Source organism: Felis catus, chromosome B4, assembly GCF_018350175.1.
Source record: "Felis catus isolate Fca126 chromosome B4, F.catus_Fca126_mat1.0, whole genome shotgun sequence".
Lineage (NCBI taxonomy): Eukaryota > Metazoa > Chordata > Mammalia > Carnivora > Felidae > Felis > Felis catus.
In genome coordinates, this window is record NC_058374.1 from 74,520,025 (window position 1) to 74,539,643 (window position 19,619).

The 19,619-nt window shown below is 53.3% G+C and overlaps 1 protein-coding gene and 1 long non-coding RNA gene across 4 annotated transcripts in view; one reads left to right on the plus strand and one right to left on the minus strand.

Annotated features, from left to right (window-relative positions):
- LOC123386586 overlaps positions 1–19,619 on the plus strand; it is a 38,190-nt gene that overhangs the window by 7,846 nt on the left and 10,725 nt on the right. Inside the window, exons 3-4 of one of the 3 annotated variants that reach the window (XR_006600686.1) lie at positions 4,375–4,442; positions 4,865–5,025. The exons of the other annotated variants lie outside the window; for them this stretch is intronic. This is a non-coding gene — a long non-coding RNA (uncharacterized LOC123386586). Of the gene's footprint in view, positions 1–4,374; positions 4,443–4,864; positions 5,026–19,619 lie in introns of those variants that run through there. 3 annotated transcript variants of the gene reach the window in all.
- On the minus strand, positions 1,163–17,927 carry ENDOU (endonuclease, poly(U) specific). The gene is made up of 10 exons (XM_003988593.5): positions 17,518–17,927; positions 12,434–12,556; positions 10,070–10,138; positions 9,357–9,491; positions 8,711–8,882; positions 8,111–8,310; positions 5,025–5,138; positions 4,317–4,423; positions 3,441–3,583; positions 1,163–2,293 (listed from the first exon to the last, which is right to left on the minus strand). Exons 1-10 carry the CDS (start codon positions 17,570–17,572, stop codon positions 2,173–2,175), a joined length of 1,239 nt encoding a protein of 412 aa, XP_003988642.2. The 5' UTR covers positions 17,573–17,927; the 3' UTR covers positions 1,163–2,172.

A 19,619-nucleotide genomic window follows, 5' to 3' on the forward strand; every position in this document is an offset into this window, starting at 1 on the left:
GTTTTGCCCATCAGTTCTTGCATGCTGTCTACTTTATTTATTATAGCCCTTAACATATTAATCAGTTGCTTTAAATTCCTTATCTGATGATTCCAACATCCCTGCCATGTCTGTTTCTGATGTTTGCCCTATAGCCTCAAATTATGTTACTTTGCCTTTTGGTATGCTTTGCTGATTGCCAGGCTTGGTAAATAGGCCTTTAGTAACGTGGTGGTGAGGTGTGGGGAGAGGGGAAACGTCCTACAATGATTGTGGCTGAGTCTTTTAGTGAGCCTGTGCGTCTGGATTGAGAATTTCACGAGTGTTTCTCAGAAGCTTTTTTTCTCCCCCTTTGTGTGTGAGAGGATGGCTAAAGTGGGTTGATTTGGGTATTTCCCTTCCCCAGATCAGTTAGGCTCTAATAATATTTCAGCAGGTTAGCCTCTGGCTAACAAGTTTCCCCCAAAGGCAGGCTTTGTTAAGGACAGAGTGCTCTAGTTATTTCAAAATGATTCCACCTCTCCTCCCTATGCCAGGAGCCCAAGGGGGTTTCTCTCTGATACACTCTATGGGACCTGGCGGAACTCCAAGAGGTAAATCTCACAATACTGTGGCATCCCCCTGTGACTGGGTTCCTGGAGTTTTTGACTCTCAGAGTAGTCTGTACCGCCTCTCCATCAGGCAATTCATCAGTTGCAGTTCAGAGTTTCCTGTCTTGTCACTGCCTTCTGCAATGGTTTCTGCCTGAGAGTCTCCGCCCCAGTAAGCTGTCTTTCCAAACTTGTTCCAATCTTTATTTGCCTGACTTGCCAATCCTAAGGACATCTGTTTGCCTGTGTCCTCTCCTCTCTTCCAGATCCAAGAAGAGTTGTTGCTATTTCAGTCTGTTCAGCTTTGTATTTGTTGGTAGGATGGAGTAGTAACTTCCAGGCTCCTTATATGTGGAACCAGAAGCCATAAGTACACTCCTTCCACTCTTCCCGTTACAAATCCACCAGGAAGAACTCCCTTCCCCTGTTGGCTAGAGAGACTTGGTGAGTCCTCAAGGACTTCGAGATACCGCATTCCCACACCATCCTGAAGAGACACTGAAGCCAGCAGCATCGCTCCCAGCCCTGCTCCAGGGAAAAGGCAGGGAGGGAGACAGACACTTGGGTGGGGTCACATACAAAGAAGGGACAGATTTCAGGTTTTCTTAATGACTTTAATTGGAGACTCGAACGCTGTAAACCATCATTCAAACCTAGTTCCGTGAGACAGTATCTGGTTCTCCCTGAGGTCAGGGAGAAATGCATAACTGAGGTTGGAAGAGGGAGTCCCATTCTCCCTGGTCTTTAATTCCAGAGTAAAATGATGGCTGCTGGATAAGCCCTTAAAATAACTGTTAATGCCACCAAGCTGTAAATTCCTTTCTTCTGATGCAAAATCTTCTTCCCATTTGGGGGACTCTTTCACAAAATATGTGGGGTCAAAATACACCTCTGCACCTGCACTAAACAAGTAGAATGCTTCTTGATGCAGGCACTGAGCTGGCTGCAAAAACACCCAGGCCCGGAGAAGTTCACTCCCTCCCAGGTTCACTCACAGTGCCAACCCATTATCCTCTCCATCAGGCATCAGCGTTCTCCCAGACCCTGTTCTGAGAGGATATAACCCTAGAAAAGACCAAACGGCCACTGCTTAATTTCCATGACCAGAGTCCTTTGAGGCCCCGACATAGGGCTGAACTTCAGTTTGCAAAGCTGTGTACGATAACAGCCGTTACAGTGACCTTAAATTTTTATCTGCTGTTCTTCTTAAGAACAATTGAAAACACCTTCACGGTAACGATACCGTCAGGTTTGCCCTCTCACCAACCTACCCAAAAAGGAAAGGGGGAAAACTCCTTCCCTTTACATTCAAAGGAAACATGAGGCCTAGAGACATCAAGGACTTGTATCTATCAGGGCAAAGGGCTGTGGAGGGCTCCCATCTTCTCTGTCTGGACTCTATTTCCAAAATGCTATAGCACAAAGATTTGACAGTTTCTCTGCATTTTTCTTACTTGTTTCTTTTCCCTCTTTCCCGTAAGGGCATTTTTAGACTTGGGAATCCCCCCTCCAGTCTTCCCCATCCTCCTCCAGCCCAGAGCAGATAGCACCTGAGTCTTGCAAGAGCTCCCACTGTCCTCATGCCCCTGTCTGGCTCCAAGCTCTATTGGGTGGAAGATACCACATAGGCTGTGGCGATGTATTTCTTGCCATTTCCATAGGTGGACTTGTCCCACGTATAGGTCTGGATGGCCAAGGGGTATCCACCCAGGCTTAACTGGCACCTGTGGGGAAAGACGGCCAAGTCAGAGGGGCCCATCACATCTCTCCGCACCCATCCCCTGCCTAGGAAGATCAAGCCCGACCCATGCAGAAGGGCTCCACCCGGACTTGCACAGCCTTTAAGAGACCTGCCACAGCTTTATTTCAGCCACTACCTCCAGCACAAGCAGCCCTTCAAAATCTGTGCCTTATTTTCTATCTTCTTAAAGAACACTGCTCCTCATCTCCTCCAGAACAGTATTATTCTAAAATCTCAGACTCTAGGGCTGAACCCCCCAGAAATGAAATGTCTCGTTAGGGTTTTAGAAGTAGTAGGACCCAAAGTCCTCAAATGTTGGAATGCATGGGGCCCCGTGGTTTCTAGCTATACTCTCTGGGATGTCAGGTTCCCACTAGGAGCCTTGGGGGCCAAAGAGAGAGACTCGGGGTCCCAGGGCAGCTGCATTTTCTCACTGTTTTATTTTTTTTAATGTTTATTTTTGAGAGAGAGAGAGAGAGAGAGAGAGAGAGAGAGCGAGCAGGGGATGGGGCAGAGAGAGGGAGACAACGAATCCAAAACAGGCTCCAGGCTTCAAGCTGTCAGCACAGAGCCCGACACAGGGCCCTAATCGACAAGCCTTGAGATCCTGACCTGAGCCAAAGTCAGACACTTAACTGACTGAGCCACCCAGGTGCCCCTCACTGTTTTATATAGGAAGGTTCTGCATAAGATTTCACATGGTGGTTCTGCTGCTAAGGTAAAGTTTGGCAACCACTAGTCTTTTTTTTTTTTTAATGTTGATTTATTTATTTTGAGAGAGAGCACGCATGTGCATTAGCAGGTAGGGTCAGAGAGAGAGAGAGAGAGAATCCTAAGCAGGCTGCTCACTGTCGGTGCAGAGCCTAATGTGGGGCTCAATCCCACGAATCGTGAGATCATGACCTGAGCTGAAATCAGAAATCAGACGCTTAACCGACTGAGCCACTCAGGTGTCCCTGGCAACCACCAGTCTTATCTAACAACTCCATTTCACAAGTGAGAAAACCGAGGTCCAGAAGGGTAATTTGTCCGAGCCACGGAGTCACAGAACCCAGCTCTCCCGACGGTCCTGGCTGAGGATGACGTGTGGCCCCAGCCTGCTCCCCGGGCCTGGCCGGCCCAGTACTTACACTTTGCCGGGCCTGGCAATGAAGCACAGGGAGTAGAGCGCCAACTCAAACTCAGGGCTGCTGCCGATGAAGGCTGAGCCCACTTCCTTGTAGTAGCCGTCCCAGTTGAACTGCATGGCTAACACGTCGGGGTAAGAATCCCACTGTGGAGAGTAGCAGAGAGGGCCTGGTGAATACCGCAGAGTGGGGTCTGACAGAGACGTGGCAAACGATAGCAGCCGGCCAAGATTTGGCGATGGCCCGTCTGAGTTTTCTGGGGAGGCTGGCTTCTTCACGTCGACCAAGGAGACAGCCTGGCCCGCTAAGGTGTCGGCACCCTCCGTCTGGAGCTGCCAGTGTGCATCTCCCAGGGAGGCCAGAGCCAACATTCCTGTGACTGACAGCCGGAGCTCTGTTTCTTGTGGCCATTACGTGTGGAGGAGGAGGACAATGTATTGCCCCCAAATTATTTCCTGGCACAGGGCAGCAAAGATTTCTTTTTTATAAAATGTAAGGGGTTGAACTCAGACTAGCCAGGCTGAAACTTCCAGCCAAGGCCACCTTCTAAGGAAATTCAGGCAGGGGGTAATGGTACATCTTTGTCTTCCCCGCCCTGAGAATCCTCCCCTCCCCTCAGCCTCGCATCCAGAGACGGCGCTGTCTGCCTCCTGCCCTCTGCAGTCTGGAGCCTTCAGTGTTTAGAAGGGGATCTCGGGGTCCCAGCTGCCTAAACGTGCTCTCCAGCAGATGAGGAAGTCATATTCACAATCCCCACTAGGTGGCCAATGAGAGTCATGGTGAGAGGCAAGTCTGGCTATTTGGAGTGCAGAGTGAGGGCAGGAAGTCTGACTACTCATAAGGCTTCTTCAGCTCTTGGGGTCATCACTCAGTACTCACGGGGCCGTCATAGATGTGACTGTAATAGTCAACCAGGCCCTCCTTCTCTTGCATGTAGAAGCGGATCCAGTTATGGAAGCCAGTGACTTTGCCTTTTTTGACTTCACCTATAATAAAGAGTTCAAGGTGGGTGATCTGGGCCTTCCCTCCAACCCCTACTCCCATGCCGAGGCTGTCCCCCTTCTTCAGGCTTTGGCTTGTAGCATGCACACCTGCTCAGTCCCTTGCCCTGACTTCCCAGCATCCCACACATCCCTAACTCTCACCTAGGAAAGCCTCCCCCCCAACCCTTTCAGCTCAAGCTCTTGGGAGGGTTCCTCCTCCTGGCTGGCCCTGGTGATCAATCTGGATACCCCTCTCAGCCATTTCCCCAGGAGCAAGCCAAACCTGGTGGGAGCTTCATGGGGTAGGACAGTGGGGAGAAAGCCCATGGCCCTCTTGGAAAGCAGAGGACCACCCAGAGGTAGACGGTCATACCCCCCAAACACATCTCCCTTCCTATGTGTGCCCTTGGGGAGCCCCAGTATCTGGTCTCCTTTCCTCCCCAGATACTCCAGAAGAGACCGTTCTTCAAAAACGGCTCCTCAGACGTGTCCCTCCCCGTTAGCTGGCTTGGCTGCCGATTCATCAGTGCCCAATGCCGTCCTACTCCTGAGGGAAGCTCTCTTCATTCCTCCAACTCTTTCTTTCCAAGCAGAATAATCTCACCTGAGAAGACATGTTCAAAGCCACTTGAGTCTTCCTCTCCATTGCCTCTTGAATAGAGCCCAAACCACATGTTCTTCAAGTCACTGACAAACTCTTGTTCCGAGCTGTAGCGGTCTGCGGAGAGGAACACGGAGGACTTAGGAGAGGAGAAGGTGGGACCAGGTCCTGGGAAGCAGGGAAGGGTCGCCTGCTCCAGCACATCAAGAGACACACGGGTTCAACCATCCAATATGTATTCAGTTGTGTATTCAATAACTATGCACAGTGCTTCTGTTCTGTGCCAAGCCAGATAAAGGCTGAGGATCCAGCAGGGAAAGGCAAGGACAAGATCCTTGCCTTCATGGTTTCCGTTCCAGTGAAGAGACAAATATTAAACAATATGATTGAAAATAAGTGCCATAGGGGCGCCTGGGTGGCTCAGTCGGTTAAGCAGTCGACTTCGGCTCAGGTCATGATCTCGTGGTTTGTGAGTTCGAGCCCCGCGTCGGGCTCTGTGCTGACAGCTCAGAGCCTGGAGCCTGCTTCGGATTCTGTGTCTCCCTCTCTCTCTGACCCTCCCCCGTTCATGCTCTCTCTGTCTCAAAAAAAAATAAACATTTTAAAAAAATTTTTTTAAAAAGTGTCATAAAGAAAATAAAGCAGAGCATCCCATGATGACTCGAGGTGGGGTGGGGGTAGGGGGCTCTTCTAGAAAAGAAGATCAGAAAGGCTTCTCAGAGAAGGTAGCACTAGTCAGAGACCTGAAGGAGTCAGCCATGTGAAACCAGGGGGAAAGATTCTTCCACGTAGAGGGAGCAGCAGGTACAAGGCTCTAAGATGACTTGGGCTTCACGTTCAGAGCGAAGAAAAAGTCAGTGTGGCCAGAGCATAGTGGGCTGCAGGGGAGAGTGGTAGGAGAGGCGGTCTGAGAGGTAGGCAGCGGCCCCCCCCCCACAAGCCATGGCAAGAAAGCTGGGTGTCGGCCAAAAAGTAATCATACAAAAATATTTTAGACGTACCGAGTGCGTTCTATGTGCCTGAAATGTTTTAAGTGCTTTCAGTCCGCACACTGACAGTTCACATAAGGTTGATACTAATTATCCCCAATTTAGAAATGAGGAAATCGAGGCAGATCTAGGCTATGTAACTCACACAAGATCACACAGTTAATGACCGGTAAACATGGCCCGTGAGCCCACGTGATCGTTACCTACGGCAACTGGTCTCTCGACTCTTTTATAGCTTCTGAGAGGACAAAGAGCCACCAAAAGGTTTTAAGCAGGGAAATTATGCGATAGCTTTGTTTTCAAAGGCTCACTCTGGCAGTATATGTAAAAAGCCAGCAGGGACACCAGTTTTGAGGCTAACGCCTTGTCCAGGTCTGAAACCGCGGTGACAGCCATGGAGGAGGGGTGAGAAGCAGGGAGATAGATCCTGAAGGAGGATGTGCTGGACATTACTGACGGGGCAGTTGGAGGTGAGGAGCTGTGAAGCAAAGAGAAGAACTGAGTATAATTCCCGGGGTTTGGGCCTGAGCATTGGGATAAGCTGTGGTGTCACTGATGGGATGGCGCAGCCCGAGGAAGCAGGTCTGGAAGAAGAGGTGGGAAGCGTGAGTTCTCTCCCCACGAAGTTCCGAGTAGATGCCATGAGAGCCACGTGAGACGTCAGAGAGGCAGCGGGGAAAAGTTGGGGCTGGAGCTCTAATTTAGGGAGCCATCAGATATCGACTGCCTGGCACCCAGAATTGTGTGCTGGAGGCTACCAAAGAGGTACCAGACATCTTCCGTCCTTTCAAGGACTTAAAGCACAGCCGGAAAACAAGAAAGAATACACATGAAATAAGACAATGGTTTCACCACCTGAAGGGCTACCACTTACCCGGTGCTCGGCTTTCCCCTCGGTGCTTTACATGCATTAATCTGCCGAGACCCCATTTCACAGATAAGGCTCAAACAGGGAAGATCATTTGCCCGACAAGTGGCACGGTCTCTCCGGCCCAAGGCGATTTGGGGCTACCCCACTCCCCCCCCCCACCGCAAACCCTTGACCTCTGAGGAGATGCTGAAAGCCAGCAGTGAGCTGGGGCAGGTGCAGCTTCAGCAATGTGGGATGTGAGCTAGACCTGGAAGGACGGTCTGGATTTGGACAGGGAGAGAGGTGAGGACAGGATAAGTAGTGGAACAGCCTGGCCCCAGTATCGAATCCCTGGGTCCCAGAGAACTCGCAATGTCCCTCATGGTCTCAGACAGGTCACCTAGCCTGTGTGAACCTCCACTTCTCTCCTCTGACAAGCTGGAGGGCTGCCTTGACCTCCAAGACTCTCTCCTGTGTTTACTGCAGAGGAGCACCAGGGGGCGGTGCCGGCTCGCGCCCTCTTCACAGGGATTACTTGTGTGTCACCGGCTTTACCTAAAAATGCGTGTCACTCACTCTTAAGGGAAGGTGGGCAGATGGAATGCAGAGGCTCTGAGGCAGGGGAAAGACCTGGACAGAGCTGCCCACGAGGCAGAGCCCAGCTGCGTGGAGTTCACGAGAGGCATCTGCACGACCCTAACAAACACAACCCCATGCCAAAAAGTTCTGCGGCTCAAACCTTTTTTTGGTCTGATTCAAATGTGTCCCTGCCTGGAGCCGCTCCAAACAGAACCCCTCCCGGGAGAACATCCCTCTCTGAGCATTTGGTGATTTTCTGTTGCTGTTTCCCCAGAAAAAGGAGGGAGGAGAATCAGGGACCCTACGTGCCCAGAAAGTGGCACGGCCCCTGGGAGCAGCTGCGGTGGGGTGGAGTGGGGTGACTCCCCATCCTGCAGAGACCCTGAGACTGAAGCAGTGAGTGGCGGGGATAAATGAGGCAGCTAAGGGTAGATCAAAAAGAGAGGCAACCTCCAAGCCAGACAGAGGCCTTCTTCAGCCCCCCAGGGCCACGGTCTGTCCTGGGCTCCTCTCTGGCCCCTTCCCTGCCCCTCGCAGGCATCCACTGGCCACTACACGGTCCCCACCTGCTCTTTTTGCCTCCCCACCATGGAGCCCCAGGGCTGGCAGGCTCTCCTGCAGACACCCGCATCCTCAGCACCGCCTCCTGGGGCCTGGGGAGGCTCACTCACTCTGGTGATGGAGGAAGGCATAGAGTTCCTTCATGACTGCCGTCTTCATGACCTCTCTGAGGAAGGCATCCTGCTCAGCCAGCTGTTGGGCACTGAAGTGCTCCCCACGGCCCGTGGCCCGCTGGTAGTTGTTGAGGAGGTTGATGAAGGCGGCGTAGGTCGGCTTGGAAAACAGCCTCTCGTTGACATATGTGAAGAGCCTGGGGAAGGCAGAGGGAGGCCCAGGGAGAGGCCGAACATGGAGCAAACTCCCCCCCCATGGGAGCTGCCAGACAGGCCAGGGCAGGCAGGGGAGGGTTGGGTTGGGGAGCAGAGCCGGGCTCCAGACGCTCTCCAAGGGTGTACGTGAGGTCACTCTTTTCTTCCCCTTCAGCTCTTGGAAGGTCAGTTCTATTATCGGCCCAATCACAGCAACCCTCCCAACGGGACACCCACAGTCCCTCAAGACGACTTTATTTGTCTCTGGAGACTTTTTTTTTTTTCCTCAACCTTTGATCCTTCCCGCCTTGAGGAGAGAAGAACGGGGGCAGGGAAGAAAGCAAAGCCGGGGTGGGAGCGGGTAGGGGGAACTTTGCTGGAAGAGGAGTGACGAGAACTCACGGCTCTGGGCAGCAGTCCACTTGGTCTCCGGTCTCCGAGGGCGAGATGCGGTTTTGGCTGTTAATAATGACATCTTCCTTCTGGGCTTTGTTGGTGTCTGCCCTGTAGATCTTCTCAGAGATGCTCTGCAGTTCCTCCTTGGTTATGGCGTCACTGCTGTAGGAGAAGCCCTCTAGAAGGAATTCGGGAGGGGTATCTCAGCCCAAGGCAGGCCCGGCGGGGGAGGCAGCGATCTGTGTGCCCCCTCTCTTGGGCAACTTCCAGAAGCCGGCGGCCAGGGAGACTGGCCGCATGGGTCACCCTCGTGGTTGGAGGGCAGGGGCCTGGGGCCTAAAGGATACTTAAAATCAGCACGTGGCCTTGCCCACAGAATGTCCACACAGTGTCCACACCGCCCCCTTCTCTGGGGAGGTTCACAAACTTGGGCATGCACCAGAATCCCCTGGAAGGCTTGCTAAAACAGGTCAGGGGGCCCCACCCCCAGAGTTTCTGACAGTGGGTCTGGGGAAAGCCCCAGAGTTTGCATTTCTAATAAATCCTCAGGTGTTCCTGCTGCTGCGGGGTCCAGGGACCACCCCCTGGACAACCACTGCTCTGGAGAGTTCCTCCGTCTCTGGGGCTGTGCTAAAGGGAGCAGGAGACTGACCGTGGCCACACAGGCTCTCGAAATCCTTGCAGCAGTTCCCAAACTCTGGGCAGCGGGCATCACAGTGGCATGGTTGGTGCCTGTCGAAGGCCTCCTGGCAGCGGTCCCGGCAGGAGCTGGGCGCCGAGTACAAGTCTGAGAAAACAGGGGAGGGCGTGTGTGTGTGTGTGTGTGTGTGTGTGTGTGTGTCTGTGTGTGTGTGTGTGTGTGTGTGTGTGTGTCTGTGTGTGTATCTGGGTGTGCGCGCGTGTCCGCGGCGGACCACTAGAGGGCGCCCCTCCATCCGACGGCCAGTTCGCCCACTCCAACCCCCCAGCCTCGCCCTCGCCCTCGTGCACTCCTATTCCAGATCTCCAGGGAAGGAAAACAAACAAGCTAAGTTGGTGCACACCCTTCGCAGTCCGGAAGCCCTTTCAGAGAGGCCGAACTCTACTTTCTGGCCTGTTGTTTTTATAATCTTCCCACTCTAAAAATAAAATCTCTTCCCCCTTCCCTCTGTAGGCCTCAGACTCCCTTCCTGCCTACAGCCCAGGCTGCAGAGGCCAGCCCTCTCACCACCTCCAGGTGCTGGGTTGGGGGGGGGGGTGGGGGGCGGGTGTCCATCTGGCTTAGGCCTGGGCCTGTGGCCACCGGGATGGCTGACCCCTCCTTGTCACCCTTTCATGTCCCCCCTCCTCTGGCCTGAGGGCCCCGCTTTAGGAAGGCCAACTTACGGCTCGCTGGGGCCTCTGTCTCTTCCTCCAGCTCCAGGAATGGCTCTGGCTCATTGGGGTCCTCATCCACTATAGGTCAGAGAAAGAAAGTCACCAACCACCCCCGGGGGGTCCCTTCCCTTTATCTCGGTTCTCAGATCCCCCAACCTCAGGGACAAGCAGTGCAGCGGCAGAGAATACAAAATAGGGGCTGAGGCGCAGGGGGTAAGGCCCACATGAAGAAGGAGACAGGCTGAAAATGGCTGCAGACTGTATAAAAACCGAAAGGAATCTCCGCAGGGGACAACTCTTGCTTGCCACGTTAGCATTCAGGTATTCGGCGGGATCGGCTGAAGCGGGAGATCTATTTGTATTTGCTCATCTGTGTAAAGGGGAGGGGTGGCAGAGGTGGTGCCTTCTGGGCTGAAAACTCTGATTTTCGTATGACTTTTCTTTAGTCTAAGTTGGTAGATGGACAGGCTTGACATTCTCCAAATGGCAAGGCCCTCACTCACTTAGAACATCCCTTACCTATAACAACTCCCCGTCAGAGTCAAGGGTGAACTCCACCCAGGCCCTCCAGGACGGAGAACTGTTTGCTGAGATACCAACTTCCCTTCTTTCTTTACAACACTTGGCAGTGGCCACAGAGACTGTCTGGGGGGAGGGCGTGTGCAGAAACGCACGTTCTTAATGCTGCCCTATTCCCTGGCCTGCAGGCTGTGTGACTGCAGCCCGGCCCTGGGCAGAGCAGGGTGGGCGGAGTGCGGGGTGGGGAGGAGGAGGAAGGCTACTCCTGGGGACTCTGAGCTCCTCTCCCAGGCGCTAATTTGCCCCAAAGAAGCAACACTATTACAAAGTACTTCAGAATCTGTTAGTGAGCTTTCTGGAAAGTGTTGTGTTATTACCATCAGAACCGTGGGGCGGCTGATTGATTCAGCCAACCGATATCTTCTGATCACTTTGCGCCAGGCTGCGTGTTCTAAGTGCTGACAATCCGCAGGGTTCTCAACGCAGCCAATGTTATGCTAAATGGACTTTCAAGGGCTGATTTAGAGTCTGGAGCGTGAGCATCGTCTATATTTTTTTTTCTGTGGGGAAGGGATTCTGCGTTGCAAATCAGAGACTTGGAGATGGACTGGCTCCAAAGCTAAGTATTGTCTCTGCTGTGAAATGCCAGCCCGATGGTCCAAGGTGAACGGGCTCTCCTGTGTCTCCTGAATAGGGCACAAGGTAGGGGAAAAGGGCAGGCTCTGATTCTGGCAGTGAGCTCTGGACCTGGGTTTCCCTACCTGGGCCTGATCAGCAGAACTTCTGCTGGTGGTGTTTTTGTGTAAATTGAACAAGGGTTCCTTCAGGGTGGAGGCAGCTCGGTGAACACATGGCCAGGTCAGCAGATACCAGAATTTACTTCGGGAAAATTAGGAAAAGGTACTCCTTCCTCTCGGCAGACCGAGCTCTTCATCAGGGCACATGGCTCAGCAAGAAGGGTATCGATTCAATTTTGGTCCAGCTTGCCTTCTCAGCCAGGTGGCCTTGTGCAGTGCACAACCTGCACAACCGTATGCGGTGGTCTTGCTGGCCATTACCTACCATTGGCTTCAGTGATCACGTTTACCAAACTGAGAAGCAGGGCACATGGTTTGGCAGTGAACTTAGCAAGGCTTTGTGTCACAAAGCAGAAGACCATTTATCTGGTGCTCTACAACATTGGAGGCACCCAAGCGGGGGAATTATTCAAAATTCTTTTTTCAAACGATTCCTTTAAAACTATGTTGTTAGCATAGCAGAGAAACAATTGGCTTTTGAGGGTGGTGCGTGTCCCGTTCAATCGCTAGGCAAGGAATGACAGATTGGAGATGTTGCAGCCACTGGGTCCACTCATCATAGGACAAATAGAGTGAGTCACAACAGTACTGTGACACGCGCAGTCTTCCCGGTGGCTTGAGCATCGGGAAGTTCGATGCCGTTATTACACTTCTGCGATTTAACGTGTTGAATAACAATTGGTAACGTAATTCACACTATATTAATGTTTGCTGTCATTTTGCTGTTGGGGGAATTACTTAAACTTCCGAGATAGGACTGTTAATCCTGACGGTTCAGACATATACTCCAGGTAAATGCTATCTATTTTCCTTCACGTTGGGGTTTTACAATGGGGACGTCCTAAAATACCTGGGACGAATAGTGGCCAAATCCCTGACCCTTGCTCTGTGCCTCAGTGTCCCCATTCAGGCCCTTTGAGCCCTGTCATCAGTCTTGAACCCCGCGATGAACCGCTGGATGCCCAAGCCAGCGTCCCTTCAGGCAGGCTGGGCATGCGCCTGGACTTGGCCTGGCGTGCTGTGCCTCCCAGAGCCCTCACTCCTCAAGGAGCCTCACCGGTACACAGCTGGTCATAGTCTTCACAGCAGTCCCCGTGCCGGGGACACCGGCGGTCACACTGGCAAGCAGCATCCCGGTTAAATTTCTCATTACAGCGAGACGCACATGACTCCATTTTTCCTGTGGACAGTGAAGGTCACAAACTCAGACCTATTCTCCTCATCCAGGTGCCCCCTGCAGTAGGGGAAGTAGGTTTGCAGACGGGGAAGCAGGGAAGATCATTGCTATCTGCAAGGGAGAGATACACGCGTAGCCTCCCGAGCATGACATAAGCCTCGTCCTCACCGCCTACCACCCACTGTGTATTGCAGGGCTCGTAACACAGATGAGGCTCACAAACTCAAGTGCCTATTGAGACCAGACCGCTAGTAGAAGCAGGTAAAGAAGCAGGGGTGGGGCGGGCGGTAGGAAGAGGTGGGGACCGTGACAAACTTGGCAGGGATGCTCTGCCTGAAATCGGCAGCCACTCTCAGCTCCAGTCACTTGCTGCCATGTCGGGACGCAGGCTCGGTGTTGCCAGAGCCTCTAGTTTTTCAAGAGAAGCCTTCATTTTTAGGTGAAATTTCCCGATTTAAAAAAAAAAAGAAAAGAAAAAAGTCAGGCAGACCAAAGAAAGAGGTCCGTGGGCTGGTCGTGACTCACAGGCCACCCTTCACCCGTCATGCGGACGAAGGCGAGTCACTGCCGCCCCAGGGATCCCACCTGCCCTCTCCCCTCTGCCACCCCCTTCCTCTCATCCTGCCCCTTTTATGTCTTCTGCTGCTTTGTTCTTTGCTCCCCTTCGTCCGGTCTTCCCCACACCCTGTTTCCCCCTGGGTCCCAGCTTTCTGTTTCTGCTAGCCTTTGGAATGCGTTTGAATTAGTTCATGCTGGGGGTGGGGGGGTACGAGGAGGGTACGGGTGAGATCTGGGTTCTGGAATAGGCTCTGTGATGGAACCGCAGGCCACATCGCTAGCTCCGGCCAGATGACTTTTGCAGAAGCAAATTTTCAGTCACGAAGGGCATGAGACAAAAAAGTCTTGAAAGCAATGGCACAAACCCACTACCACTCCTAAAGACGCAAGCCCCACCAGAGTGACAGCTGGCCTTGGGGGCCCCTTCCTTCCACTTTGAGCTTTAAGGGTAATTACAGAGTCTCTGTTTCCACTTGAGGTTCCTGAGGTTTGGATTTAGCGAAGGCTGGGCTTGGGGGCCAGGCTGTGGGCTACAGAGGAGGTCAAGATCAGAGTCAGGGTGACTATTAGCATCGGAATTTGAATGAACTCGGAAACGGAAACCTCACTTGGGCCAGAGTTGGGATTAGGCTAGGTTGAGACGAAGAGCTACCGCCGGGATTTGGGCTGGAGTTACATTTGTTGATAAAAGTAACAATTTTGTCTCCACGTTTGGGTGAGGAATGTGGGGGATGGGTTTAAGACCGCTTCAGAGTCGAAGAATGTGTCAGGATCAGGAGAAGGGAAATTATCCGTTTTGCCTCAGATTTAGATGTGGGGTTTGGGTCCGGTTGTGACTGCACACAGGTACGGTGTCTCAACTTAAGCCTGGAGTGGGTGGGAGGTGGGAGGTGAATATTAGGGATATGGATTCAGTTACTGGTTTGGGGTCCGGGTGGCGGGTTTATCCTGTGCTAATGAGGGGGGAATGGCAGGGAGGTAGAGAAACCCGACCCGGTGCCCAAACGGCAGGGAGCTGGAATTCTGGTTCTTTGACTTTCCAGCGACAAGATCTTGGGCAAGTTATTTGACCATCTGTGCCTCAGTTTCCCTATCTGTGAAGGGGTCATAACGATGGAGACCATCTCATAGAATATTTGTAAGAATGAAATGGGTGGATACCGGTAAAGCACTAGACAGCACATGACACGTAGTGGCCGCGTGTGTTCGATAAATGCACAGTGACAATATTCCATGCCCACCTTCAACGTGGCAAGTGTTCAGACAGGCTGGAGCAGTCTTCCCTGTCAACATAGGTAATCTAGCTGACTCCCTCCCCGCGTTTCAGCTGGGCCATCCCTTGGGCTGGGGTGTCGGTGCATTTATGTTGCTGACGGTGATGTCATTGCTGTGAGCCTGTGTTCTTTACCTCAAAGAGGTGTCAGGTCAAGGTTAACCAGATCCTGAGGCAGCCTCAAGTTGCGCACAGGGCCTCCAATGTGGCCAGGAAGGCAGGCCTTTGATCCGATGGACTGTCCTTAAAAAGAACCAGGCCCGGGGCGCCTGGGTGGCTCAGTCGGTTGAACGGCCAACTTCGGCTCAGGTCATGATCTCACGGTCCGTGAGTTCGAGCCCCACATCGGGCTCTGTGCTGACGGCTCGGAGCCTGGAGCCTCTTTCAGATTCTGTGTCTCCCTCTCTCTCTGACCCTCCCCCGTTCATGCTCTGTCTGTCTCTGTCTCAAAAATAAATAAACGTTAAAAAAAAAATTAAAAAAAAACAACCAGGCCCAAGGCTACTGGTCCCTTGGGGCTCCGGGGAAGTCCTCTTGAATCTAAATGATGCTCCCTTGGAGCCCCAATGCAGAGATCTTAAGGAGAAATTTTTAGGCCAGGAGGAAGGCTTGGTCAGCTGCCCGCTCGGTCAGCCTGGCAGTACACCCAGAATCCAAAGGGAGAAAATCCAGACAAATCAGGGCAACATTTACAATGGGCCAGATCAGCAGAGTCCAAGGAGAGAATTCACTTCTTTCCAGCAGTTGGCACCAGTTGAGAAGGCCCCAAGTGAATGGTCTGTTCTGGGGAGCTCAGAACACCCCCCACTGGCCCTGGCTGCGGGGACTTTTTCATCTCTGTTCAAGAACTTTGTCCCCAGTAAGAACCCCCTTCCAGGGGTTCCCTGTAAACTTGGTCTTCTTCCAGGTGACCTGGGGATTTGAGGGGGGAGGGAGGGAGGTAGGAGGGACTTTTCCTCGTAGGCGCCTTGCTGTGCTGTCCTGGGGACGCTCAGTGGACTAGTCACCCTGACTCCTCACTCCAGCAACCCCGCCCTGTGCCTCCGGGCCACACAAGGCTCTTTGTGTGCCTCCCCCACTGGTCAGGTGCAGTCACTGCTTCAGCAACCATCCGTCCCTTGCCCTTCGGCCTCATCTCTCCGAGCCTCTGCCTTTCTTCGTTTTGGCCTTTTCTATCTCAGGTTTTCCCTCCATCCCCCTCTCCTCCTCTCCCATGAAACGTTAAATTTCTCTGCACTCTTCAAGACTTCAGTATGCCAGAATGCCCCCTCCCTATCCGTGCTGCCCACCAAGAGAGTCTGGTCCCAAGCCTGAATGTCCCTATTATATTAGGCCCTCTGATGATTGGGGCATCCTACATCCATGCCTGTCCAGGAGCCCCAGATGCTGTTTCCCTGGAGACCTAGTCAACCAAGAAGATTCATTTCTAGGACCAGCTTCCTGCCTCAGTTCACTTGAAACAACCAAGGTCCTGAGGCCGGCAGTGACTCCTTCATCTGATTCACATTCTTGAATCTCAGTTCTGAGATGTTGGAACCGGGAGAGACAAGAGCAGAGCCTCTTCCCTCCCACCTTAGGAAAGAAGGCATCGCCCACTGGCCCCTCCTCGCCTCCCCATCCACCCCACGGCCAGATCAGATCACCATCCCAGACTCAGGGGTCCACCTGCACTTCAGAAGCCACTGTTGCCTCTGCCCTCAGGGGTGTCCGCCCGGGGACCGAATGTCTCAAGCCGCTCTCCTCTCCTGAGACTGGGATGTGCCAACCCAGCGGCCACTCCTTCACGCTAAGCTAAAAGGTCTCATGCCCTCCCTTATTGGCTGTCCACCACCCAGGGCCCAGACAGAGCTGACTCCCAGCTGTTCTGCTGTGGGTGCCAGAGTAGAGGCGGTCCGTCCCGGTGCAGGGAGCCTGGGAATAGCTTTCTCCTCCAAACCTTTTCCATTTGGGCATCCCGCTAGGGGTCTCCTTAGACATAACCTGACTGGAAAGGACTCCAAGAGGGAGTTTTGCCCAGGAATATTTATAAGCATAATCATAACCAAAACCCCAGTTCATTGGAGGCACCTGGGTGGCTCAGCCAGTTCAGCCACCGACTTCAGCTCAGGTCATGATCTCACAGTTCGTGAATTCCAGCCCCAGCATCGGGCTCTGTGCTGACAGCTCAGAGCCTGGAGCCTGCTTTGGATTCTGTGTCTCCCTCCCTCTCTCTCTGCCCCTCCCCTGCTCTCTCTTTCTCTCTCTCTAAAATAAATAAACACTAAAAATTTTTTTAAAACCCAGTTCATTGAGATCTCACTCCGCGTAAGGTACTTCTTATACATTATCTTAATCCTTACAACGACCCTATATAGGAACAACCTGGGTTGGGTGGGATGGATATTTCTCCTCTGGCAGGGGAGAATTCCCCACACACCTCTCAGCTCGGCCCCCTCCCTTGGCATTCGTTCCTACTCACCCATTAACCGTCAATTAACACATCGGCATCAGCATTTTGCACAGCTACCAGGCAGGAAGCCGCTGGTCCCACCTTCAGCACCGCTTAGTAACTGCAGGCGGGACCCTTCTCTGTGCTCTGGTCCCTCTGACACTGGGTCAAAGAGCCATTCCTCTGACCACTTGTACAGCTGGGAGAGCACATGGCCCACCTCCTGGTCAGGGGCTTTTCCAGTCGCCCCCCCCGCCCCCCTCCCCCCAGACAACATCACCCAACCCCAGGCAGTGGAGCCAGTGACCAAAGGCAACCAGGCCACTCAAACCCAGCAGGCCCCAGCCCCAGCCCCAGCCTTATACCACATAGTGAGCCCGCAGACAAAACCTTGGTGAGATCACAAGTCAGGTTGGACTAAGAGATGTTTGGAGCTGGTCTTCCAAAGAGTCAAGAAGTGACAAGTCATGAGTGACAAGAGTCAAGTCATGACATTAGTCCATCAGCCCTGCAGCCCCCTTTACACAGTCGCCTTCACCCCAGAGACCACTCCTATACTCCAACAGGGACAGGTCTAAGATGCTCCATGGCTGTAGAACAGAGCTGACCCTCTCTTGTCCCACTACCCTCACTTTCTACCAAGTTCCCCTACCTCTCTGCTTCTCTAGGCAGGACGCTTTTCACCCCCACCAGATAACGACTTACCAGCCCAGGCCAGGCTGCAGAGCATGGCCACTATCAAGGGCACGCGGGCCCTCATGGTGCCCGGTTGGAGGCCAAAAGGGGACTGGCTGTTGGACTTTCACTAGAGTCAAGGTGAACGTCACAGCTCTCAAATGAGCCTTATTTCCCAGGCTGATCCTTTTAAAGGCATCGGAACTTGTGGATCTGGTACCTCCAGATCCTTCCAGGAAGAAAAAAGGGAGGGAGGGACCCTAGATGGACAGGAGGTGGAGAGGGGGTGGGGCCCTGCAGCTGTTTGAAGCCAGAGGGAAGGTGACTAAGCAGGCAGGTAATTCCAGATGTTTAGAACAGGTAATGCTAGCTGTTTGTAGCCAGAAAAATAGGTCATGCAAACAGTCACAGCAAGATGGATCTAGTTTGGCGGGGAGGGGGTGGGGGGCTCCTCTGTCCAAATTGGGAGCACTGATGGGCTTATCTTTGGGTGATGCCCTCCAAACACCGACCCACCTGCAAGCCACAGGCCTGACTTTCCAAGGAGCTACAGCCTCGCTTCATCTTTAAGTTCCTGGGGCTTAATATGCGGAACATAGAAAGGTGGTCATTACAGGTCTGAAAAACAGTAAGTGCTCAGGCAAGCGTGGGGGGCAGCGGAAGGAGAGATATAGGAGGTGTGGGTCGGGAAGAGGGGCTGCCCTTGTTAACATCAAGCCACACAGAGCTCAGTCACCCCAGCAATAGTGTGCAAATGGTCTCTAACTCTTGCTGAGTCAGCAGCTCAGGTTTTACATGTTCCAGGTTCTCACAGCTTCCCGATTTACGGTCATCCAGGCCAGGGATGGGCAAGAGGCCTTAGAGGGAGCCAGAGGGCCCACCCTTCCTCTCCTGGGGGCCCAGCAGCCTGCTCCCTGCATCCCTTACTTACACTCGTCTTCCCAAGGACCCTCCCCAGAGAGATGAGGCTTCTCAGCATCCTTGCTCCCCAAGTCCAAGAGCAGAAGTGCAGGAACTTGGGGCTGCCACATTTTCCCTCCTGTCGAAGGTAAAATCTGCTAAAACGCCCTGTTCCAGAAAGAACACCGCATGGAGATTCTGCCCTCTCAATAGAAGAAAACTCTCGAATGAAAAGGCACAATTGATGAACGATTGAGACTACTCTATAGTGACTTTCTGCCAGGGGTGAAGTAGGAGGGCGTGTCCCCCTCAGCCAGTGTGCTTGAAATGTGAGACACTTCCCCTCTCTGACCTCAGTCTCCCATCTCTGAAATGACAGGGTTGGACCTGACAATCCCTTCCAAGTTCATTTCGGGGCTTCCCGCCCCAGCCCAGGGTTAGGGACGGTCCTCCACCTGCGCCGTGTGGAGAAGAGGCCACAGGTGGGGTCTCCGGGGTGCAGGGGACAGCCTGCGGCAAGCCACCTCGCGAGGGACTCACAGCAGAAGCACAGCTGACGAGTCCGCCTGGCCCTTTCCTGGAGGGGGGAGGCCAGTGGAAGGAGTAGGAGCAGAAAGGCTGCTTGGCCTGCCTGAGTTTCGTCTGCACAAGCCGAGAGCAGGCAGCGACCCCCGCCAGCCAGAACCCGCGGCCTCTGGGGGTGGGCAGCACAGGCCCAGATCTCAGACTCTAGTTAGTTTAGGGAATAAAGGAGACTATCACTGGCTGGGCCAGAAGAATGACGCCTCGGAATTCGGGGTGGACGGTGCCTTCAAGGGCCCGGCCGGGTGAACCCTGGCTAAGGCCAGGCTGTCGAGCCCGGCCGATGTGGCCCTACTGTCCAGCTGACCTGCCTGAGGGACAGAGCTTCTGGGGCAGGAGCGCCTCCCTCCAACAGGGGAAGTGTAGGCCAGGAGCAAGGCTGGGAGCCAGGGACGGTTGAGACTGACCCCATAGAGCCAGAGGGCACATCAGAGGACCCGGCTCTCTCAGACCCAGGTCCCCCAGCAAGAACTACAACGCCAACGTTGAGGACAACTGTTAACACCGATGAAGCATGTGTCACGTGTCACACACGAAGCCCCCTGTGCACCCTCTCCTTTACTCTCCCTGCAACCCCTAACAGTACCGTTGTTATCCTCACTCACCGATGAGGAAACTGAGGCCCAGAATGGTTGGGAGACACAGTCGGG